General features: G+C 46.7%; 1 protein-coding gene across 3 annotated transcripts; it reads right to left on the bottom strand.

The window, feature by feature from the left end:
- Positions 1 to 429: 429 nt before the first annotated feature.
- LOC118936611 (solute carrier family 45 member 4-like) lies at positions 430 to 25919 on the bottom strand. 3 transcript variants are annotated; one of them, XM_036965928.1, is made up of 8 exons: positions 25719 to 25919; positions 20247 to 20892; positions 15950 to 16138; positions 15513 to 15692; positions 13712 to 14859; positions 12207 to 12306; positions 5288 to 5499; positions 430 to 4152 (listed from the first exon to the last, which is right to left on the bottom strand). In XM_036965928.1, the coding sequence occupies exons 2-8, from the start codon at positions 20482 to 20484 to the stop codon at positions 3766 to 3768; spliced, it is 2454 nt and encodes an 817-aa protein (XP_036821823.1). In that variant the 5' UTR covers positions 20485 to 20892; positions 25719 to 25919; the 3' UTR covers positions 430 to 3765. The 3 variants fall into 3 exon arrangements, with proteins under 3 accessions (XP_036821823.1, XP_036821827.1, XP_036821836.1); XM_036965932.1 differs by lacking the exon at positions 25719 to 25919 and adding an exon at positions 21476 to 21856; XM_036965941.1 differs by lacking the exons at positions 20247 to 20892; positions 25719 to 25919 and adding an exon at positions 19897 to 19954.
- Positions 25920 to 25936: the final 17 nt, after the last annotated feature.

Here is a 25936-nt window from a genome sequence, read left to right as displayed (position 1 = left end):
CGAACCCAGGGACTCTGATGGCACAGCTGGCGCTGCAGTACAGCGTCCTTAACCACTGCGCCACCCGGGAGGCCATAGCAGGTTAGTTGTTATCAGGGTCAGCAGGTTAGTTGTTATCAGGGTCAGCAGGTTAGTTGTTATCAGGGTCAGCAGGTTAGTTGTTATCAGGGTCAGCTGGTTAGTTAACAGGGTCAGCAGGTTAGTTGTTAACAGGGTCAGGTGGTTAGTTGTTAACAGGGTCAGGTTGTTAGTTGTTAACAGGGTCAGCAGGTTAGTTGTTATCCGGGTCAGGTTGTTAGTTGTTATCAGGGTATAACACGTCTGTACAGCTCAACAGCAGAAGGGAATATAACATTTCCACTTTGACAAAATCATTGCTCAACTTTGAAACCAAAATGTTGAGATAATTTATATTATAAAGATTGAAACTTGAGTGTGACCAATTTAATTTCTCATTTGCACACATTCCCAAACTAAAACTATTTCACAACCAGATAGACATTTATATTTTCCCCATTACAACCAAACCTCTTAAATTACAGCAGTTGACAAGAAAAATGTACCAAAAAGTTCCTTTTCCCACTTTCTAGAGCCAGATGTTTCTGCTGGATGTGATGATGGATCCTCTTCATTTGAGAACACCTCCAAAACGCTTTGCAACAGGACACTTTTTGATTGGATAAATGCAGTGAGGTCCCTCCCCGTTTCCACCCCTTTACTTCCATTTGGTTCCTGGTGAATACCACCCTCTACCTACCACCTCACGTAGGTGGAACAACTCCTAAACCCAACACTCTGGGCCTGGGAAGACCTTCTAGGCACACAGCTCATTAGTTGTACATGCCCTGTAGGACTCTAGTCAAAGGTAACGCACTACCGTTTGGGACTTCATCTCTATACACATCTGTCAACAGATGTGCATGACTGTTCTGCCAGATAAATAATGACACACACACTGTCCTCTCTTAAAGTTCTTCAAATTTATAGTGCAGCTTTTGCAGTTGTTAAATGTAAAAACATACAGAGCAAATATCCTTTCTTGTGCGTTACCCTGTGGAACAGATGGTTCAGAACAACAGAGGGCTACTTCCTGTAGCACAGTACAGTGTAGGGTTTCTTCAATGCTGCATGGGCCCAAAGGCATCTTATGATCATAGACCATTTGTAATTACTAGTTGTAGTATGAAATCTAGTATTCTTCCATGCAGCGTACTATAATCGAGTTTAACAATATGTTCCCTTTTTAAAATATTGATATGTGTTAGAATGTAAGCATCATCACTTCAGCATTTGATTATCGTAAGGCTGATAACACTTATCCAACCCTGTCATGTAAACAGTAGGCTATAGGCCACTCAACCCAGTAAATGGCAAATATGAGCTACAAAAAGGAACATCCTGAATGGTTCTTTGGACTTTTGGTGTAACCTGGACATCATATCATCTGTTCTGTATAATAGCCCTGAGTGTTTTCATGATATACATGTCAATAGACTGAAGAGAGTTAGTGGATGGTGTTTATAATAGGGAATGTAACTGACTGACCCTGAACTGGATCCTCTGTGGCATAGTGAGGTCCCAGTAAAAGAGACCGACTCCTATATTGTTCTGACCGACTGCTTGCTCAGGGCCAGACCGACATATTAGTACCTTGTCAGCTCGGGGATTTGAACTTGAAACCTTTCGGTTACTAGTCCAACGCTCTAACCACTAGGCTACCCTGCCGCCCCTTAGTGAGGTCACAGTAACAGCAAATCCTATACTGTTCTAAACTGGATCTTCGATGGCTGCAGAATCTTTAGTGAGGTCACAGTAACAGAGCACCTCCTATATTGTTCTGAACTGGATCCTCTGTGACTGCAGCATCTTTAGTGAGGTCACAGTAACAAAGCGACTCCTATAAAGTTCTGAACTGGATCCTCTGTGACTGCAGCATCTTTAGTGAGGTCACAGTAACAGAGCGACTCCTATAAAGTTCTGAACTGGATCCTCTGTGACTGCAGCATCTTTAGTGAGGTCACAGTAACATAGGGAATCCCATACTGTTCTGAACTGGATCCTCTGTGACTGCAGCATCTTTAGTGAGGTCACAGTAACAGAGCGACTGCTATATTGTTCTGAACTGGATCCTCTGTGACTGCAGCATCTTTAGTGAGGTCATAGTAAGAGAGACTCCCATACTGTTCTGAACTGGATCCTCTGTGACTGCAGCATCTTTAGTGAGGTCACAGTAACAGAGCACCTCCTATATTGTTCTGAACTGGATCCTCTGTGACTGCAGCATCTTTAGTGAGGTCACAGCAACAGAGCGACTGCTATATTGTTCTGAACTGGATCCTCTGTGACTGCAGCATCTTTAGTGAGGTCATAGTAAGAGAGACTCCCATACTGTTCTGAACTGGATCCTCTTGTGACTGCAGCATCTTTAGTGAGGTCACAGTAACAGAGCACCTCCTATATTGTTCTGAACTGGATCCTCAGTGACTGCAGCATCTTTAGTGAGGTCACAGTAACAGAGCGACTCCTATATTGTTCTGAACTGGATCCTCTGTGACTGCAGCATCTTTAGTGAGGTCACAGCAACAGAGCGACTGCTATATTGTTCTGAACTGGATCCTCTGTGACTGCAGCATCTTTAGTGAGGTCACAGCAACAGAGCGACTGCTATATTGTTCTGAACTGGATCCTCTGTGACTGCAGCATCTTTAGTGAGGTCATAGTAAGAGAGACTCCCATACTGTTCTGAACTGGATCCTCTTGTGACTGCAGCATCTTTAGTGAGGTCACAGTAACAGAGCACCTCCTATATTGTTCTGAACTGGATCCTCAGTGACTGCAGCATCTTTAGTGAGGTCACAGTAACAGAGCGACTCCTATATTGTTCTGAACTGGATCCTCTGTGACTGCAGCATCTTTAGTGAGGTCACAGCAACAGAGCGACTGCTATATTGTTCTGAACTGGATCCTCTGTGACTGCAGCATCTTTAGTGAGGTCATAGTAAGAGAGACTCCCATACTGTTCTGAACTGGATCCTCTTGTGACTGCAGCATCTTTAGTGAGGTCACAGTAACAGAGCACCTCCTATATTGTTCTGAACTGGATCCTCTGTGACTGCAGCATCTTTAGTGAGGTCACAGTAACATAGGGACTCCTATATCATTCTGTCTGTGGGGAAACTAAGTTTGATCTAAAAAAGTTGATCGGTCACTCAAACCATTTTGTACAATCACAAAATAAAATCAATAAAAAATGTTTTCAATTTAGAAATGGAGTGAAAATATTCATGTGCAGTTTAAACAACCATCTACAGAGTCACGTTTAAGAAAAATAGTCCAACATTAGATCCTGTGTATGAGGTGGATACTCCTTCTGATAAGGCCTGCAGGCCTTTCAAACTGTGAATGAGTCCCAAATGGCACCCTATTCCCTATTTAGTGCCCTACATTTGACCAGAGCCTTATGGACCCAGGTATAAAGTGCACTATAAAGGGAGTAGGGTGCTATTTGGGACGTAATCAGTGAACCCACAAACATTTGAACCCCACGAGGAAAAGAAAAACAGCCATATGTCAAGAAATGCACAACGTGTTCATTGGAACAGTCCATCCCACTGGAACTCATGTGACTAGTGAGTGTGAAGGTTTGGTCACTGTCTTTCTCCACTAGATATCTGTGCAGATTAAAGAAAGGAGACAAAGAGAGGAAGACACTTTATGACTATTGTGATGCCACCAGTATTTTGTCCTTGTCCCTCTTCTTCTTTGTTAAATAGTGGACTCGTAGTGTGCCGTGCTGCTGCTGCCCTTAGGAGACGTTTTGAGAAGGACTACTGGCTCCTGCATACTGCTACCACTGGGGTCTGGTTCTGGGGCCACCAGGGCCGGAGACCCCTCCTCTCCATACCCCTCCTGGTCCTGCGTAGTGGTGGGAGTGGAGGAGTCTGGGTAGATGACCAGGAAGGTGGAGGTGAGGAAGCCCAGGAAGGAGCCTCCAGAGGCCATCATTGGGATGACCAGCACGCTGCCCACCGCGTCCACCACCGTGCTCAGTGCAGACGCCACCAGGATCTGGGCAATGTACACCTGGCACGACAGTATGGCACAGTCGATGCCGAAGCCTCGTCGCGACTTCCCCGGACTGTGGTGGATGTACTGCGGTAGAGACAGAGGGGGGAAGAAATTACCTTACTCATCTCTCACGTCAGTCCAAAGATTGGAACTAGGTAATAGTCGAACTCTATTATCATCACATTGGCCTAGAATGAGCAACATCATATCCATATCAAGTTGTTTTTATTAACAATGTGACCCCTTTGAAAGTGTACCAACATCCTTGTTCTCGTGGTACTAGCAGCGTCTACTAACTAGGTCTGTTAAGAGCTATAGTGAACTAAAGTAATCTACACTGAGTGTACAAAACATTAAGAACACCTGCTCTTTCCATGACAGACTGACCAGGTGAATCCAGGTGAAAGCTATGATCCCTTATTGATATTAAATCCACTTCAAACAGTGTAGAGACATGTTGAAGACGAAGACCATGCAGCCAAAACAGAGAGTTTAAACTTTGTTTTCATTGAACATGCCATACAAAATGGCATTTTAAATAATTATATGAAGAGTGCCTTGGTCCTCCTTTCTTTCTAAGGATTTTTAAGCCTTGAGACATGGATTGTGTGTGTGCCATTCAGAGGGTCAATGGGCAAGACAAAAGATTCCTGTGTGTATCAAGAATGATCCACCACCCAAAGGACATCCAGCCAACTTGACAACTGTGGGAAACATTGGAGCCAACATGGGTCAGCATCCCTGTGGAACACTTTCGACACCTTGTAGAGTCCATGCCCCGATGAACTGAGGCTGTTGAGGTGTTCCTAATGTTTGGTATTCTCAGTGTATGGTCTAATTTAACCCTACAAGACATGCGGGCATGTAGTTCTGTTACCATTTAATAGAAAGGACGTGAGACAGAATTCATGTACCGGCTCAGCTACACTACAGCTATCGGGCGTTCGGCATTGGCTTCACACATTGAGGGAATGTATCAAGAATGGTCCACCACCCAAAGGACATCCAGATAATTTTACAACTGTGGGAAACATGGGAGTCAACATGTGCCAGCATCCCTGTGGAACGCTTGACACCCTGCAAAGTCCATGGCCCGACATATTGAGGCTGTTCTGAGGACAAAGGGGGGAGGGGGCTGTAACTCAATATTAGGAAGGTGTTCCTAATGTTTTGTGCACTCAGTGTATAGTGATCTATGGTGTTCCACAGTGATCCTCACCTGCTTGTTCTCGTGGTACTGGCCCAGCAGAGCATAGGGGCAGTAGGAGATACTCATGGAGATGATGCCCATGGTGCTGATCATCACCATGGCAACGTAGACGTTAGGGAAGATCGCCATGACCGCAGTTCCCAGGGAGAAGCTCAGAGTACCCAGGATGTAGATCACCTTAATGCTCAGGTCGTAGTTGTCCAGGTATTTCTGTAGCACAGCTGTCAACAAATACAACATACGCAACATTATTGAGTTGGCACAAATTAGTTGCATTAAGTAGCACGTACTTAGTACTCACTATACTGGTTGTGAGTCAAGACCTCACTCTTTGGTATACACGTTGCTGTCCGTACCCTACACGTTGCTGTTCGTACCGTACACGTTGCTGCTCATACTGTTCACGTTGCTCTCCATACCGTACACGTTGCTGCTCATACCGTACACGTTGCTGCTCATACCGTACACGTTGCTGTTCATACCGTACACGTTGCTGCTCATACCGTACACGTTGCTGCTCATTCCGTACACGTTGCTGCTCATACCGTACACGTTGCTGCTCATACCGTACACGTTGTTGTCCATACTGTACACGTTGCTGTTCATACCGTACACGTTGCTGCTCATACCGTACACGTTGTTGTCCATACTGTACACGTTGCTGTTCATACCGTACACGTTGCTGCTCATACCGTACACGTTGCTGCTCATTCCGTACACGTTGCTGCTCATACCGTACACGTTGCTGCTCATACCGTACACGTTGTTGTCCATACTGTACACGTTGCTGTTCATACCGTACACGTTGCTGCTCATACCGTACACGTTGCTGCTCATTCCGTACACGTTGCTGCTCATACCGTACACGTTGCTGCTCATACCGTACACGTTGTTGTCCATACTGTACACGTTGCTGCTCATACCGTACACATTGCTGTTCATACCGTACACGTTGCTGCTCATACCGTACACGTTGCTGCTCATTCCGTACACGTTGTTGTCCATACTGTACACGTTGCTGTTCATACCGTACACGTTGCTGCTCATACCGTACACGTTGTTGTCCATACTGTACACGTTGCTGTTCATACTGTACACGTTGCTGTTCATACCGTACACGTTGCTGCTCATACCGTACACGTTGCTGCTCATTCCGTACACGTTGCTGCTCATACCGTACACGTTGCTGCTCATACCGTACACGTTGTTGTCCATACTGTACACGTTGCTGTTCATACCGTACACGTTGCTGCTCATACCGTACACGTTGCTGCTCATTCCGTACACGTTGCTGCTCATACCGTACACGTTGCTGCTCATACCGTACACGTTGTTGTCCATACTGTACACGTTGCTGCTCATACCGTACACGTTGCTGTTCATACCGTACACGTTGCTGCTCATACCGTACACGTTGCTGCTCATTCCGTACACGTTGCTGTTCATACCGTACATGTTGCTGTCCATACTGTACACGTTGCTGCTCATTCCGTACACGTTGCTGCTCATACCGTACACGTTGCTGCTCATACCGTACACGTTGTTGTCCATACTGTACACGTTGCTGTTCATACCGTACACGTTGCTGCTCATACCGTACACGTTGCTGCTCATTCCGTACACGTTGCTGCTCATACCGTACACGTTGCTGCTCATACCGTACACGTTGCTGTTCATACCGTACACGTTGCTGCTCATACCGTACACGTTGCTGCTCATTCCGTACACGTTGCTGCTCATACCGTACACGTTGCTGCTCATACCGTACACGTTGTTGTCCATACTGTACACGTTGCTGTTCATACCGTACACGTTGCTGCTCATACCGTACACGTTGTTGTCCATACCGTACACGTTGCTGTTCATACCGTACACGTTGCTGCTCATACCGTACACGTTGCTGCTCATACCGTACACGTTGCTGCTCATTCCGTACACGTTGCTGCTCATACCGTACACGTTGCTGCTCATACCGTACACGTTGTTGTCCATACCGTACACGTTGCTGTTCATACCGTACACGTTGCTGCTCATACCGTACACGTTGCTGCTCATTCCGTACACGTTGCTGCTCATACCGTACACGTTGCTGCTCATACCGTACACGTTGCTGTTCATACCGTACACGTTGCTGCTCATACCGTACACGTTGCTGCTCATTCCGTACACGTTGCTGCTCATTCCGTACACGTTGCTGCTCATACCGTACACGTTGCTGCTCATACCGTACACGTTGTTGTCCATACTGTACACGTTGCTGTTCATACCGTACACGTTGCTGCTCATACCGTACACGTTGTTGTCCATACTGTACACGTTGCTGTTCATACCGTACACGTTGCTGCTCATACCGTACACGTTGCTGCTCATTCCGTACACGTTGCTGCTCATACCGTACACGTTGCTGCTCATACCGTACACGTTGTTGTCCATACTGTACACGTTGCTGTTCATACCGTACACGTTGCTGCTCATACCGTACACGTTGCTGCTCATTCCGTACACGTTGCTGCTCATACCGTACACGTTGCTGCTCATACCGTACACGTTGTTGTCCATACTGTACACGTTGCTGCTCATACCGTACACGTTGCTGTTCATACCGTACATGTTGCTGTCCATACTGTACACGTTGCTGTTCATACCGTACACATTGCTGTTCATACCGTACATGTTGCTGTCCATACTGTACACGTTGCTGTTCATACCGTACACGTTGCTGCTCATACTGTACGTGTTGCTGTTGCTGTCCCTTTTGCTGTCCATACCGTACACGTTGCTGTCCGTACGGTACACGTTGCTGGCCGTACCATACACGTTGCTGGCCGTACCATACACGTTGCTGTCCACCTTGCTGTCCATACCGTACACGTTGCGGTTCATACTGTACACGTTGCTGTTAATGTTGCTGTTCATACTTGCTGTACATATCGTACACGTTGCTGTTAATGTTGCTGTTCATACTGTACACGCTGCTGTCCATTTTGCTGTTAATACCGTACACGTTGCTGTCCATACCGTCCACGTTGCTGTTAATGTTGCTGTTCATACTTGCTGTACATATCGTACACGTTGCTGTTAATGTTGCTGTTCATACTGTACACGCTGCAGTCCATTTTGCTGTTAATACCGTACACGTTGCTGCCCGTACCGTACACGTTGCTGTCCATACCGTACACGTTGCTGTCCATACCGTGCACGTTGCCGTCCATACCGTGCACGTTGCTGCCCGTACCGTACACGTTGCTGCCCGTACCGTACATGTTGCTGTCCATTTTGCTGTCCGTACGGTACAAGTTACTGTTCATTTTGCTGTCCGTACACGTTGCTGTCCGTACGGTACACGTTGCTGTCCGTACGGTACACGTTGCTGTCCGTACGGTACACGTTGCTGTCCGTACGGTACACGTTGCTGTCCGTACGGTACACGTTGCTGTCCGTACGGTACACGTTGCTGTCCATACTGTACACATTGCTGTCCATACCGTACACACCGTACACCTTGCTGTCCATACTGTACACATTGCTGTCCATACTGTACACATTGCTGTCCATACCGTACACGTTGCTGTCCATACCGTCCACGTTGCTGTCCATACCGTCCACGTTGCTGTTCATTTTGCTGTCCATACCGTACACGTTGCTGTCCATACTGTACACGCTGCTGTCCATACTGTACACATTACTGTCCATACCGTACACCTTGCTGTCCATACCGTACACCTTGCTGTCCAGGTTGCTGTTCGCGTTGCCGTCCATGTTGCTGTCCATACTGTACACGTTGCTGTCCATACGTACATGTTGCTGTCCATACCGTGCACCTTGCTGTCCATACCGTGCACCTTGCTGTCCATACCGTGCACCTTGCTGTCCATACCGTGCACCTTGCTGTCCATACCGTGCACCTTGCTGTCCATACCGTGCACCTTGCTGTCAATACCGTACACCTTGCTGTCAATACCGTACACCTTGCTGTTAATGTTCATACTGTACACGTTGCTGTCCATTTTGCTGTACATATCGTACACGTTGCTGTCCATTTTGCTGTACATATCGTACACGTTGCTGTCCATTTTGCTGTACACACCGTACACGTTGCTGTCCATACTGTACACGCTGCTGTCCATACTGTACAGGTTGCTGTTCACGTTGCCGTCCATACCGTGCACATTGCTGTCCGTACTGTCCACGTTGCTGTCCGTACTGTCCACGTTGCTGTCCGTACTGTACAGGTTGCTGTCCATCCCGTACACCTTGCTGTCCATGTTGCTGTCCACATTGCTGTCCATACCGTGCACCTTGCTGTCCATACCGTGCACGTTGCTGTCCATACCGTGCACGTTGCTGCCCATCCCGTACACCTTGCTGTCCATGTTGCTGTCCACATTGCTGTCCATACCGTGCACCTTGCTGTCCATACCGTGCACGTTGCTGTCCATACCGTGCACGTTGCTGCCCATACCGTGCACGTTGCTGCCCATACCGTGCACGTTGCTGTCCATACCGTGCACGTTGCTGTTCACGTTGCTTTCCATACTGTCCACGTTGCTGTCCATACTGTACATGTTGCTGTTCACGTTGCCGTCCATACCGTGCACGTTGCTGTCCATACCGTGCACGTTGCTGTCCATACCGTGCACGTTGCTGTCCGTACTGTACAGGTTGCTGTCCATAATACTGTCCATACCGTCCATGTTGCTGTCCATACCGTGCACGTTGCCGTCCATACCGTGCACGTTGCCGTCCATACCGTACACATTGCTGCCCGTACCGTACACGTTGCTACCCGTACACGTTGCTACCCGTACCGTACACGTTGCTGCCCGTACCGTACACGTTGCTGCCCGTACCGTACACGTTGCTGCCCGTACCGTACACGTTGCTGTCCATACCGTACACGTTGCTATCCATACCGTACACGTTGCTATCCATACCGTACACGTTGCTGTCCATACCGTACACGTTGCTATCCATACCGTACACGTTGCTATCCATACCGTACACGTTGCTGTCCGTACGGTACACGTTGCTGTTCATTTTGCTGTCCATACCGTACACGTTGCTGTCCATTTTGCTGTCCATACCGTAAACGTTGCTGTCCATACGGTACAGGTTGCTGTCCATACCGTACACCTTGCCGTCCATACCGTGCACGTTGCCGTCCATACCGTGCACGTTGCCGTCCATACCGTGCACGTTGCCGTCCATACCGTGCACGTTGCTGTCCATACCGTGCACGTTGCCGTCCATACCGTGCACGTTGCCGTCCATACCGTGCACGTTGCCGTCCATACCGTGCACGTTGCCGTCCATACCGTGCACGTTGCCGTCCATACCGTACACGTTGCCGTCCACACTGTACACGTTGCTGTCCATGTTGCTGTCCATAAGGTCCAGGTTGCTGTCCATACCGTACACCTTGCTGTCCACGTTGCTGTCCGTACCGTCCATGTTGCCGTCTATACCGTACACGTTGCTGTCCATACCGTACACGTTGCTGTCCATACCGTGCACGTTGCTGTCCATACCGTCCAGGTTGCTGTCCATACTGTACACCTTGCTGTCCACATTGCTGTCCATACCGTCCATGTTGCCGTCCATACTGTACACGTTGCTGTCCATACTGTACAGGCTGCTGTTCACGTTGCTGTCTATACCGTGCACACTGCTGTCCATACCGTGCATGTTGCTGTTCACGTTGCTTTCCATACTGTCCACGTTGCTGTTCACGTTGCTGTCCATACCGTGCACGCTGCTGTCCATACCGTGCATGTTGCTGTTCACGTCGCTTTCCATACTGTCCACGTTGCTGTTCACGTTGCTGTCCATACCGTGCACGTTGCTGTCCATACCGTGCACTTTGCTGTCCATACCGTGCACGTTGCTGTCCATACTGTGCACGTTGCTGTCCATGTTGCTTTCCATACCGTACACGTTGCTGTCCATACCGTGCACGTTGCTGTCCATACCGTCCAGGTTGCTGTCCATACTGTACACCTTGCTGTCCACATTGCTGTCCATACCGTCCATGTTGCCGTCCATACCGTACACGTTGCTGTCCATATTGTACAGGCTGCTGTTCACGTTGCTGTCCATACCGTGCACACTGCTGTCCATACCGTGCATGTTGCTGTTCACGTTGCTTTCCATACTGTCCACGTTGCTGTCCATACCGTGCACGCTGCTGTCCATACCGTGCATGTTGCTGTTCACGTTGCTTTCCATACTGCCCACGTTGCTGTCCACGTTGCTGTTCACGTTGCTGTCCATACCGTGCACGTTGCTGTCCATACCGTGCACGTTGCTGTCCATGTTGCTTTCCATACTGTCCACGTTGCTGTCCATACCGTGCACGTTGCTGTCCATACCGTGCACGTTGCTGTCCATACCGTGCACGTTGCTGTCCATACCGTGCACGTTGCTGTCCATACTGTGCACGTTGCTGTCCATACTGTGCACGTTGCTGTCCATGTTGCTTTCCATACTGTCCACGTTGCTGTCCATACCGTCCAGGTTGCTGTCCATACCGTCCAGGTTGCTGTCCATACCGTCCAGGTTGCTGTCCATACCGTACATGTTGCTGTTCCCGTTGCTTTCCATACTGTCCACGTTGCTGTCCATACCGTCCAGGTTGCTGTCCATACCGTACATGTTGCTGTTCCTGTTGCTGTCCATACGTCCACGTTGCTGTTCATCCTGTACACGTTGCTGTCCATTTTGCTGTACATACCGTACACGTTGCTGTCCATACCGTAAAGGTTGCTGTCCATACTGTACACGTTGCCATTCACGTTGCCGTCCACACTGTCCACGTTGCCGTCCACACTGTCCACGTTGCCGTCCACACTGTCCACGTTGCCGTCCACACTGTCCACGTTGCCGTCCACGTTGCTTTCCACACTGTATTTCTCTAAGGAGTAGGACCTACCTGAGCAGACTGCAGCGGTAGCAGCATAGACAACCAGTCCCCAGCAGCCCATCTGAACCCCTTTATGGTAGTTCTGCAGGTCAGTGGAGTTAGCAGGAGCCTAGACAGAGAAAATAGAACATATAGAAGTCCATAAACTCCGAAATCAATTTGCACCACAAAATTGTGCACATTATCAGATTTAACATTTTGTCCCATTAAAAACATTACATCGGCATTTAAAATAACTTGAGCCCTTGTCAGTAGACCTAGTGATTGAGGGTTCCCTGTCCTGTAGAGGAGAAACAGAGACCTAGTGATTGAGGGTTCCCTGTCCTGTAGAGGAGAAACAGAGACCTAGTGATTCTGAGGGTTCCCTGTCCTGTAGAGGAGAAACAGAGACCTAATGATTGAGGGTTCCCTGTCCTGTAGAGGAGTAACAGAGACCTAGTGATTGAGGGTTCCCTGTCCTGTAGAGGAGAAACAGAGACCTAGTGATTCTGAGGGTTCCCTGTCCTGTAGAGGAGAAACAGAGACCTAGTGATTCTGAGGGTTCCCTGTCCTGTAGAGGAGTAACAGAGACCTAGTGATTGAGGGTTCCCTGTCCTGTAGAGGAGAAACAGAGACCTAGTGATTCTGAGGGTTCCCTGTCCTGTAGAGGAGAAACAGAGACCTAGTGATTCTGAGGGTTCCCTGTCCTGTAGAGGAGAAACAGAGACCTAGTGATTCTGAGGGTTCCCTGTCCTGTAGAGGAGAAACAGAGACCTAGTGATTCTGAGGGTTCCCTGTCCTGTAGAGGAGTAACAGAGACCTAGTGATTGAGGGTTCCCTGTCCTGTAGAGGAGAAACAGAGACCTAGTGATTCTGAGGGTTCCCTGTCCTGTAGAGGAGAAACAGAGACCTAGTGATTCTGAGGGTTCCCTGTCCTGTAGAGGAGAAACAGAGACCTAGTGATTCTGAGGGTTCCCTGTCCTGTAGAGGAGTAACAGAGACCTAGTGATTCTGAGGGTTCCCTGTCCTGTAGAGGAGAAACAGAGACCTAGTGATTCTGAGGGTTCCCTGTCCTGTAGAGGAGAAACAGAGACCTAGTGATTCTGAGGGTTCCCTGTCCTGTAGAGGAGTAACAGAGACCTAGTGATTCTGAGGATTCCCTGTCCTGTAGAGGAGAAACAGAGACCTAGTGATTGAGGGTTCCCTATCCTGTAGAGGAGAAACAGAGACCTAGTGATTCTGAGGGTTCCCTGTCCTGTAGAGGAGAAACAGAGACCTAGTGATTCTGAGGGTTCCCTGTCCTGTAGAGGAGTAACAGAGACCTAGTGATTCTGAGGGTTCCCTGTCCTGTAGAGGAGAAACAGAGAATAGGAAAGAAGAGTAGAAAGAGAAGGAAGGAAAACAGGAACAATAGATTATTGAGGAAAGATAGACAAATAAAACAAGAGTCCTCATTCTCTTACTGAAATAAACTACAAACTATAATGAACTACAATATACAATGAATTACAATGGAGGACTGGACAGGTTCTCACTGTGGGGTCTCCAGCATAGATGACCTGTCCCATGAAGTCTGTGTAGAATACTGCCTCAGCGATGATGGAGAACCAGGTGAGGAGATGACAGACGCAGAGCCTCAGCAGCTGGGGGGGCATCTTCAGCATGGACAGCCACAGCAGCTTGACCGTGGTGCCCCCCTGGTCTCCGTCGTCCCTCTCAGAGTCCCCGCTGGACAGTGTGGTGCTGCTCTGCTGAAGCTCCCTCCTCTGCCGCATGTGCTCGTAGATGTCGTTCATGCTCTGCGAGGTCTTGATGCGGAGGTTGGCGCCGGCCGGATTGCCCATGGTGTTTCTGCGGTGGCGGTATCGTGCTGAACCCACGCGGCCATAGTAAGAGAATGTAAATGACGGCTGGCGGTAGAAGGGGAAGCGGCGTGGCCCGGTAGTGGTGCTGGTGTTGGACGGCCTCAGGCCTGGCATTCGGCCCTGGCTGTTGGCCCCGCGGGCTGTGTGGTTGGAGGGGACGGCCAGGGCCGCTGAGGCCCCGTTGAGGCATTTGGCTCCCTGGTTGGTCTGGTTGTTGAACAACATGTGCTCCCTGCTGTAGTAGGGGGAGGGGTCCTGGTGGAAGAGGGGCAGCTGGCTGTCTGCCTGAGCCTCGGCCTGGGGGCCTTCCAGGTCCTGGATGCCCCACCCACTGTAGTGTCTCTGAGGGGTGCCAGGGTACAAATCTTGGGGGTAGTCCTGAAAGATGGAGGGCTCAATGTCGGCCAGGAAATGACCGTCCTGGTCCAGGTCTGAGTCCAGCTCGATGGTGGCGTCAGGCATGGCCAGCACCGAGTCGCTCTTACTCCTCACCCTGTCCACGTTGATGAAGAGCTCCCTCTCTGACTGGGCGTCCTCCTCTCCTATAACGTCCAGCTGAGGTACACTACGAGGCCCTGCCAAGCCCCCCTTCAGTTTCTCTGAGGAGGACAGGCTGTCGGAGTCTCCCTCTCCCAGAGTGTCACCACGAGCCTCAAAACTCTCCTCCTTGATACTGAACATGTGTAGAATCACAGATATGGTGAAGATGACGGCAGCAAACACAAACAGGATCTGCTCCTGGGACTTGAAGGCCGTGCCCAGGATGGTGCTGGTCCAGTCCAGGCCACCCAGCACGTAGCCAACCGCTCCTCCCAGCCCTGCCAAAACACAATGTCAAAACAATGTTAGAGCTGCCACTTTATGAGTTGTTCGGTGCTCCAAATACCGATGATAAACGAGTTTCCTTATGTTTTTGTTCATTTCCCTCAGGGAATCATCACGTGAACAACCGTGACCAATAAAAGTAAAGATTGTATTTGTTTAGAGGGGGTGCCATGTGACCTCACATTCCAAACATGTAGCTCCACCAATCACACACATCGGCTTCAACAACATGAAATCAATTTAAAACTGACTCAAGACATGACTGATAGCCCCCTTTATGTAACATTGAGCAATAATAACTGTTAGTGTCTTTGGCATTCACCCCCCCCCAGTTACAAAGTGATTCTACAGTGTCTTTGGCATTCACCCCCTCAGTTACATAGTGATTCTACAGTGTCTTAGTGTCCTCTCCTCCCGTCCTCTCCTCCCGTCCTCTCCTCCCGTCCTCTCCCTGCCTCCTCCTCAAAACATCAGAAGAAAGTGCAGAAAGACAACAGGATATGAGGAGAGGAAATGTGCTTGTAGGGTTCTTAAATCCTCTTCTTGCTTCCCCCTGACTGTTTGAGGAGGTGGGGAGGAGAGGACACAAGGAATCAAGGACAGACTAGTGAGAAGGAGCCAATACAACTAGGGCAGCATCGTGTACCTGCAGAGAAAGCATGTATGTTGAGGGCCATGTCCTGCTCCTCTGTGTCGGCTACATCCAACAGGTAGGCTCTGATAGGCCCATCTGAGGCATCTGCACTGAAGTCCAGTAGAACCACGCCCAGCACCGTCAGCACTATCCCAATGGGCTGACTGCTGGGAACGTCCCCGAGGGCTAATCCTAGAGCACATAGAATAATAAGGCATTCTATTTATTTAGCATAGCGCTTTCATTAAAGAATAATTTTACAATACAGAAAACATGAGCATCTAAGGGAGTTTCACATTTCCAATACATGATGATTAAATAGTGCCTATTCCCTTCATAATGCACTACTTTTGACCACAGCCCACAGGACTCTATGGCTCTGGTCTAAAGTAGTGCACTTTATAAGGAATAGGGTTCCATTTGGAACTCAGACAGTACCTCCCACTCACCTAGGAGGGACCCATTGAGGAAGAGAGAAACTCCCAGTAACACCCCCACACAGAGTGCCAGGATGAAGGGTCTCCTGCGGCCCCATTTCAGGGTGCAGCGGTCGCTGGCTGAGCCAATGAGAGGGGTGAGGATCAGGCCCAGGATGGGGCTCAGAAACCACGTCAGGCTGTAGTACTGCTCTGGAAGTCCTGAAAACAACAAAACACGCAGGAAAAACACCTTCACTCAATATGCTTCAGGCTTTGACCACAGAGAGACTGATCACGGATTAAATCCTATTAGCATTCATCAAATATTACTTTGTCAAAAGTTCAACTATTACACAATCTTTTGCCGCAGCCTAAAGGGCATTCTTTACAGAACCACAGCCATCAAAGCTTTTAGTCAACAATGCTGAATCACATTCCAGTCATTACATAGTCACTAGCAGGTTTGGTGAGGCATAGATCAAATCTGGCCGTGTCAGGTGAGGTGAAAGGAGGTTTGTGGGTAGCTGGAACCATCTCAATGTACCACGCTCCACTCTGATGTACTGTGGACCTCGGCGTGGAACGAGGCTGTTTTACTGAGCTTTATAATGAACGCTATGCTGCTGATGCTCTACTTCAGCAGGTCTACACATTAAACAACAATCCCTGTACATCTCCCACTAGAATATGTGTTAGAGATTGTCACTAGAAGGAAAACAAGTGGACTTGTTTCTACAAGACGGTTGTTCATTAACCTAGATAAGAGCCCTCACGCAAGACACAACTTGCTGTCAGTTTGTTTCCATAGTTCTTGCTATCTTCATCTCTGTAGGAACGCTACAATGATATAGGCCTCACACAGCTATGGCAACAAAACAGACAGTGAAACTGGAAACAATAACATGGCAGCTTTCTATCCTCTTTCAAATGCCAGGTAGTGCACGTTAGAATTTGTTCAGAAAGGGTTAAATGTGTAGCCTGTTGGTTTATGGAGTGGAATGCACTGAATGTGACCTAGTCTGTTGCTCAGTCTGAGCAGTAAACTGGTTATTGAAAGGTCACTGGCTTCTAGACAGAGTATTATAACCCTCTCAGAATATCAACAAGATATGAGAAGCTGGCATCAAGTCAGATTGTCCTTCTCAGAAATACCAAGGATAAGTAGTTAAACATAGGCTATACATTAGGGGCCGTAATGAATGACTGGGACTAGGTTATACTCAAGGGAATAGTGGGAAATGTCACCAAGACTTAACCCTCTACACTCGTGGGAATTGGCCTATATGGATAGGGCTAAATTGAAATGTTTCCTACAGAAAAAGTATGAAAAGCATATGCATAACCATTGTAGCAATTGAAAGGGAAGAGTTTGTAGATCATGGGAAAATTAGTAGACCAAAAGTTGAGTACACAACAGTTCACCTGGCACAAGACTGAATTCAACCATTACACTGTTATTTTATATTTACTCTACTTTGTCATAGTTGTTGATAACAAAATGTGAATATACTCTGGATACATTCAGTAACATAATAATATTCCTGGAAATTGTGGGGTAGGTGCAACATAAGACACACAAATGACAAGGGTCTAACTGCTGTCTCCAAGTGGACACACACCTCTCCAAAGTGGGCACAGTTCCTAATACATTTCAATGCACTTTTATGACTCAAAGAAGAGTCTTGAACTCTGCTAGCTGTGCCGTTGAGGAACTAGAGCAAGCACACTTGTAGTTGTTTAGTTTGGAACACAACCCGGCATCACACAATTACTGTTGTTATTTACACAATCCAAAAAACAGTCCATTGTAAATCGCAATACGGGGCAGGTGGGCATGATTTTAAAGCTTGTTCTATTGCCAACATGACTAACTAAGTTATCAAACAGGATCTTACAGTGTAGGCTTTCACAAGGCAATACAGGGGAACATATGACTTCTTCCTACACACCTAAATGACTATAAGTGCATTCAGGTGCTTGTTCCACACAATAAACAAACAGACTGCTCCTGTTCAGAACAACCCAGGGTATGATCACATGTCATCTTGTAACTGTACATCAAACAGACTGCTTTTGTTCAGAACAACCCAGGGTATGATCACATGTCATCTTGTAACTGTACATCAAACAGACTGCTTCTGTTCAGAACAACCCAGGGTATGATCACATGTCATCTTGTAACTATCAGACTGCTCCTGTTCAGAACAACCCAGGGTATGATCACATGTCATCTTGTAACTGCATATCAGACTGCTCCTGTTCAGAACAACCCAGGGTATGATCACATGTCATCTTGTAACTGTATATCAAACAGACTGCTCCTGTTCAGAACAATCCAGGGTATGATCACATGTCATCTTGTAACTGTATATCAAACAGACTGCTCCTGTTCAGAACAACCCAGGGTATGATCACATGTCATCTTGTAACTGTATATCAAACAGACTGCTCCTGTTCAGAACAACCCAGGGTATGATCACATGTCATCTTGTAACTGTACATCAGACTGCTCCTGTTCAGAACAACCCAGGGTATGATCACATGTCATCTTGTAACTGTATATCAAACAGACTGCTCCTGTTCTGAACAACCCAGGGTATGATCACATGTCATCTTGTAACTGTATATCAGACTGCTCCTGTTCAGAACAACCCAGGGTATGATCACATGTCATCTTGTAACTGTACATCAGACTGCTCCTGTTCTGAACAACCCAGGGTATGATCACATGTCATCTTGTAACTGTATATCAGACTGCTCCTGTTCAGAACAACCCAGGGTATGATCACATGTCATCTTGTAACTGTACATCAAACATAGTGATCATAAACGTTGATACTGTATATGACAGTAGTTTTATGATGTGGAAATGTGAAGTGTACATTTGGACTCACAGATGATTGTCTTTCTTGTATGACATCAAAGTGGTATTTAGTATAATCCTCAACGTCTCATCTCTAAATACATGGAGTCATCTTAATTTACAGCATATCCCTCACTCAGACAACAAAGAATTTGCAAAAGTTGACCAATTAGCAGCAGGGATGGGTGTTCAAGTACAGAACAGCTGGTGGGTCAAAACCAATGCAGAGCCAGAGCTCTGACATGTATAACATGTTACTGTACAGCCACTGCGTTCCAATTGTAGGCGCTTATTAGTGCCCAAATCTGACATTTTCAACCAGCACAAGTTTAGAGGGTTACAAAAACAAACTTTAACTTCACCACTATTTCAAAACATTTTTATGTGCACTGACATGTTTGCTTCTGTTATGAGTCCTGAAGGAGCGGGTTTAGATAAGCCTGTGTTATCCAATACTAGTTCATTTGTAGCTAACCCTTTTCTGTGTGACAATGTCTACCTACAATGTTCATCACTACATTAAAATAAATGTGCAGCTGTTACATGCTGTGTAGATAAAGATGTGTGTAGATAAAGATATATCTAGAGACCTACTATCCATGTACCCTAAACTGTGCATGGGAGTTACATCACAGAGATGGACAGTTTGGCAAATCCATTTACGACAAAATTGTTCCCGGCGGGAAAACAGGTTGACTGAAACGTGCAGACTCACACAGTCTCGCCATACCTACCAAACTCTGTAGAAGACATTGTTCCATTCTGCATTGGTGGCAAACCTAGTAACCTAGTAACGGCCCCGGTCTGTTATGCTGCCTGTGCACAGTTAAAATAACCCCACATAACTCCCAGCCCTTATGATGGAGTAAACCTAACACAGACTGGGGTGGGACCAATCTTTGGTAGCCATTTGGCAAACAATTACCCAAAAGGGTAAAATACACATAGGAAATGCCTTAGTTGTAACTCCACTACCCTTTTTTTGGTCAACCAACAACCTCCATTGGTACTGACCTATTTGCAGTAAGACTGGTGTGAGCAGGGCTGTCTCCATTGGTACCGACCTATTTGCAGTAAGATTGGTGTGAGCAGGGCTGTCTCCATTGGTACTGACCTATTTGCAGTAAGACTGGTGTGACCAGGGCTGTCTCCATTGGTATTGACCTATTTCCAGTAAGACTGGTGTGACCAGGACTGTCTCCATTGGTACCGACCTATTTGCAGTAAGACTGGTGTGACCAGGGCTGTCTCCATTGGTACTGACCTATTTGCAGTAAGACTGGTGTGACCAGGGCTGTCTCCATTGGTATTGACCTATTTGCAGTAAGACTGGTGTGACCAGGGCTGTCTCCATTGGTACTGACCTATTTGCAGTAAGACTGGTGTGACCAGGGCTGTCTCCATTGGTATTGACCTATTTCCAGTAAGACTGGTGTGACCAGGGCTGTCTCCATTGGTACTGACCTATTTGCAGTAAGACTGGTGTGACCAGGGCTGTCTCCATGGCGTAGCAGAACTCTCGTCCGAACATGACAGCACCATGCATGACCCACTTGCGCAGGGGAATACGTTCCCCCCCAGCACCCTCACCCAGAGACCCATCAGGACTCTCCTCGTCCCTCTCACTGCTCTGCTTCTTCACTGGCATCTCCACCACATCCTGACATGGCAAAACAGTCAAGTCAGCCTTCTGGGGGACCATGGTCGTCGGCTCGTATGGAGAGAGAAGTTATGACTGTTCCCTTAAAGCCTTAATGTAGTTTACGGTCCTGTCCGCTCTGATGCAACTGTCCTTCCCTTTATGGTCAATCAGAGGAATACTCTCAAAACAGCAGCACTATACATGAAGGAAAAATCCTGGTTTTCTTTAGTTCTTTCGAGGCACTTTTGAAAGCAATTCATAAGGTTCCGTGGCAAAATGAGGCTTTGTAAGAGATTGGCTCTCTTCACTGCTGGCTGCTGTACTGAATCCAAACCCATAGAAAGTGGCATTCAGATAGAGCTCATTTGATGATGTCTGTAGAGGGGAGGCTGAGCAGGGTGAGGGAGACGGGGGCCGGCGGTGGAGGACAACGTTCCTCTCTAGAGTCCCTTGGAGTGACTCATTCATCTGTAGAGGGGACACAGACAGACAGAGTCAGACAGACAGCATGAGCGTTAGTATGTTAACCCATAGTCAATAATACCTTTATAACCAATGAACATTTTAATGTTACGGGCTCTGGATAGGCCGATAAAGGCTAGTATTATGACGGTTTAGGCCCATTTTATATTTCAAATGTCAGCAGTACAAATACAATAAGAGCATTAGTGGCTAGTTGGGTAAAGTTTAATGATGCACGTTCAGCTGGGATGCTGCCAAATAGATAAGCCGAGCTGCTGCTGTACACCTGCAATTAGGCTAAAGTACTGAGTCAACCCATTGAGCTGTAGGAGAAAGTTCCTCAGATTGGAGGAAGGAAACTCCATCCACGCAATCAAGTCTTGAAAACACAAGAGCTCAGCCACTGCGTGAACTTGGGTGAACTAGCTGTCCTGTAGGAGTTTCAGCAGCTGTGAGATGAGTGACTAGTGTAGGCCTAGAAAGATAGATGTGTATTTCAGCCTGTATTGTCCATAATGCACATAGCACAACATTGTTGTTAGGCATGAGTGATGTTATGCATGACATCGCTGTGCTCCTAGTCACTTACCTTGCTTGGTGGGTAGATGAGGTAGCTTTTAACAACCCAACAGGTGGCCTACTGTTCTAATAGAGATTGAATTAAACGTTTGATTAAAAATATATATTTAAAAGCTGAGATTTCCAATAAGGTCTTACAGTAAACCTGTTCTTGCTAAATGTACCACACAACAATTATCCCCTTGTGTCAAACTTCTTCAACTGGGTCTTCTAAACATCCTCATATGGAAAATGACCTTGAAGAACCCACCCCTCAACGCTCCACCCAGTCTAGTTAGCTAGCTACAATATTCTCATGGGAAGAATAGTTGAGTGGTGGGAAATCCTGCTCATCTCTCATCCTTTCTAACCGCTCTGCTAAAATCCACTCCTCTCACAGGAAAAAAAAAAACATGATATGAATGAAAAGTATTATAATAAACATGAAAAGGTGAACGTAACAAGCGCTCATCATTTCAAATAGGCTACGTCATTAAAACAGCATGTACAGTGCATCCGGAATTTATTGCACATTTTGTTCGTTTTATAAAAATTCCTCAATCTACACACAATACCCCATAAAGACAAAGCAAAGAGGTTTTTAGAATAAATGTTTGCAAATGTATTAAAATCAGAAATACCTTAAGTATTCATAAGTATTCAGACCCTTTGCTAAGAGACTTGAAATTGAGCTCAGGTGCATCCTGTTTCATTGATCGTCCTTGAGATGTTTCTACAACTTGGGAGTCCACCTCTGGTAAATTAAATTGATTGGACATGATTTGGAAAGGCACACACCTAAGGTTCCACAGTTGACAGTGCATGTCAGAGAAAAAACCAAGCCATGAGGTTGAAGGAATTGTCCGTAGAGCTCAGAGACAGGACTGTGTCAAGGTACAGATCAGGGGAAGGATATCGAAACATTTCTGCAGCATTGAAGGTCCCCAAGAACACAGTGGCGTCACGCCCTGGCCTTAGTATTTTGTGTTTTCTTTATTATTGTGGTTAGGCCAGGGTGTGACATGGGTGATTATGTGTTTGTCTTGTCTAGGGGTTTTGTAGATTGATGGGGTTGTGTTCAGTGTAGTATTCTAGGTAAGTCTATGGTTGCCTAGAGTGGTTCCCAATCAGAGGCAGGTGTTTATCGTTGTCTCTGATTGGGAACCATATTTAGGCAGCCATATTCTTTGAGTATTTCGTGGGTGATTGTTTCCTGTCTCTGTGTTTTGCGCCAGTTAGGACTGTTTCTCCACGTTTTCTTTATGTATATTGTTCACGTTATCATCTTTATTAAAGATGTTCAACCATAACCACGCTGCATTTTGGTCCGCCTCTCCTTCCCAGGAAGAAAACCGCAACGGAGGCCTCCATCATTCTTAAATGGAAGAAGTTTGGAACCACCAAGACTCTTCCTAGAGCTGGCTGCCCGGTCAAATTGAGCAATCGGGGGAAAAGGACCTTGGTCAGGGAGGTGACCAAGAATCCGATGGTCACTGACAGAACTCCAGAGTTCCTCTGTGGAGAAGGGGAAAACCTTCCAGAAAGTCAACCATCTCTACAGCACTCCACCAATCAGGCCTTTATTGTAGAGTGGCCAGACTGAAGCCACACTGTAAAAAAACAAGATTCTCTGGTCTGATGAAAGCAAGATGGAACTCTTTGGCCTGAATGCCAAGCGTCACGTCTGGAGGAAACCTGGCATCATCCCTACGGTGAAGCATGGTGGTAGCAGCATGCTGTGGGGATGTTTTTCAGCTGCAGGGACTGGGAGACTAGTCAGGATCAAGGCAAAGATGAACAGAAGAAAGTACAGAGATATCCTTGATGAAAACCTGCTCCAGAGCACTCAGGACTTCAGAATGGGGCGAAGGTTCACCTTCCAACAGGACGACGACCCTAAGCACTGCGCTGTTTGCTCTGTTCAGAGAAGGGAGTAGTACACGGTGTTGTACCAGATCTTCAGTTTCTTGGTAATTCCTCACATGGAATAGCCTTCATTTCTCAGAACAATAATAGACTGACGAGTTTCAGAAGAAAGTTTTGTGTCTGGCCATTTTGAGCCTGTTATCAAACCCACACGTGTTGATGCTCCAATGTAGGATATGTAAACATTATTAAGGTGGCGTTATTTAAAGTGACTTTATTATACCTTTATTAAATCCATTTATTAAAGTGGCCAAAGGTTTGAGTCTGTAGGTTGACAGCAGCCTCTTTGTTAGTGATGGCTGTTTAACAGTCTGATGGCCGCTAACTAGCACATAACAGGCCTCTGTACGCCAATGTAGATATTCATTTTTTTTTTTTTTTTTAAATCAGCCGTTTCCAGCTACAATAGTCATTTACAACATTAACAATGTCTACACTATTTCTGATCAATGTTGTTATTTTAAATGGACAAAAAAAGCTTTTCTTTCAAAAACAAGGACATTTGTAAGTAACCCCAAACTTTTGAACGGTAGTGAGTGTAGGCTGTGACTTGCTTAGAATTAAATACAAATTAAGTAAAATATTCCTTATTAGGCTCAGTGCCTTTGAATTAATTTTTAAAAGTGAGTCTGTGGCTTAAGTGAAGGTGCCTGGAGAGCAGGCCTGCAGAGCCACTGGGGATGCTAAACACCCTTTTGGCCACTCTTGCCAGGCTAGGCAGGGATGCAGTATATTTTCTTCATAAGTTGGCTTAAAGGTTTTTAGGCACAATAACCCAATCAAAACTAAAAGCTCATTGAAAAAAGTTGGAATATGCTAGGCCTATTGGGACAAAATCAATGGTGGCCCATTGTATAGATAATAGAACAAAAATGAAGGAAACTTAAGATCAGATTTTTTTGGGTTTAAACATTCTTTGATCCAATGACACAATTAACTACCCACCTCTTCCTTCCTTTTAGCATGTGCACATAGTAAGTACACCATCTTACTTTCGGGGTGTGTCTGTTCAGATTCCACAATGATTATTTAGTTGTGGACATTACATCTTTTTAAGTCACCTTGATTTTGCACCTGTGTGTTTTATTTTAAAAAATGACAATATTTTGCAAACTCCATGACAGTAGCTAAAGCAAGGGGCTATAGCTGCAGACAACAAATGTATGCTGGGCCGGGCCTGCCCTGAGCTCATGGAGCGCTCCAGCCTTTGGGAATCTTGCTCCGCAAATTGGGCACGCTCCGCTCCCATACTCTGACACTGACTCCGGTACATAGGTGGGGGATTTGGGCGCTCCAGTACAGTAGGTGGCAATAATGCACCATAACATTGGATGCAAACTGCCAATAAACCCCACAGAAGAAGGGGCGGGGGCAACAATGGTAGCTAGCTATCGGCACACGTGAAAAATAAACTTTGATTTACACACCGGCAACTGTTTTCCTACACTTATGTTAACGACGGCAGGTGTTTGGCAGGCAGGAGCGAAGAACACTGTGCTAGCACATCGTGTTGCCCCAGCCTCCCGCACTAGTGGGGGACGACCAGTAGACTGTCCTTCGCCCCCGCCTGTCAGGCATTGTTTTAAGGCAGTTCTGTTAATGATGAGGGCAGGCAGGAGCGAAGGACACTGCCTACCGGTGTCGTAGAACACCTGCCCGGTACACAGGAGACGAAAAACTTATAATACTTTCATTTACCTTTTGGGGGGTTCTTGAAGGAACCAATGGGATGCTCGAGGGGGCGTTCCTACAGATGCAGTAGTGCCCATATGCAGGAACGCCCTCTTAATGCGGGCTGCAGTTGCACACTATAGGTTGGGACCGTTATTCTACACCTCAATGGTTGGGATACGTTGTAGACAGGACTGGTCAATATGCTGACTGGCTGGTTATTTATTTTATCTCAGAAGTAAGAAATAAGTGTTTATCATCAATAACTTGCTAAATTAGCGAACGTTACATAAGCTAGCCAAGTTTGCAAGCTAAAGAGCTAACTAACTTCCTCAGTCTGTAACGTTAGCTAACTATGCTGTTCTGGCATGAGTTACCGGTATATTATTTGTATTACTGTCCCCATATCTAACGTCAAAGCCCGCTACAATATAGACCATCTCTGCTATTAACGTTGGTGTGTAGTAGATTGTACAAGCTGTCACGAACGCTAACGATACAACGGACAGGTGTGTTCACATGATCAGACGGTAGCAAACTAGCTAGTTAACGTTAGCTTAGAAGCTAGCTAGGTAGCTACGGTATTTTAGCTAGCTATGATGAATGTAACCCGTAGATAACAAGCTAACTTGGGATGGGCTACCGAATGCTGATAAAAATACACAAATCGAATATACCTGATCCCTTTTTCCAATGTAAAGAAGTATTCACGTTCCTTAGTCGTCGGTGTGCCCGAGTAGCCTGAGCTTGCTAGTTGTTTCGACACGCTGATGCCCAGTCCAATGACAAAATGCATTGCCCAATCTCATTAATTGCCACGGTAAAAAAGCAGTACCTACTGACATCACTAAAATCGATGACCAATTGCTTTAATTCTATCCAATGGGAGGCAAGC

This window comes from Oncorhynchus mykiss, chromosome 3, assembly GCF_013265735.2.
Source record: "Oncorhynchus mykiss isolate Arlee chromosome 3, USDA_OmykA_1.1, whole genome shotgun sequence".
NCBI lineage: Eukaryota > Metazoa > Chordata > Actinopteri > Salmoniformes > Salmonidae > Oncorhynchus > Oncorhynchus mykiss.
Note: the sequence above shows the minus strand (reverse complement) of the source record. Positions and strands in the feature narration are given on the sequence as shown.

Excerpts from the sequence above, each read along its gene's own strand:
- LOC118936611 (XM_036965928.1), bottom strand. The coding sequence starts at position 20,484 with ATGGTCCCCCAGAAGGCTGACTTGACTGTTTTGCCATGTCAGGATGTG. Across the intron at positions 16,139-20,246 it reads ACCAGTCTTACTGCAAATAG|GACTTCCAGAGCAGTACTAC; the intron begins GTCAGTACCAAT and ends TGTTGTTTTCAG. Across the intron at positions 5,500-12,206 it reads TACCGCTGCAGTCTGCTCAG|CTGTGCTACAGAAATACCTG; the intron begins GTAGGTCCTACT and ends ATTTGTTGACAG.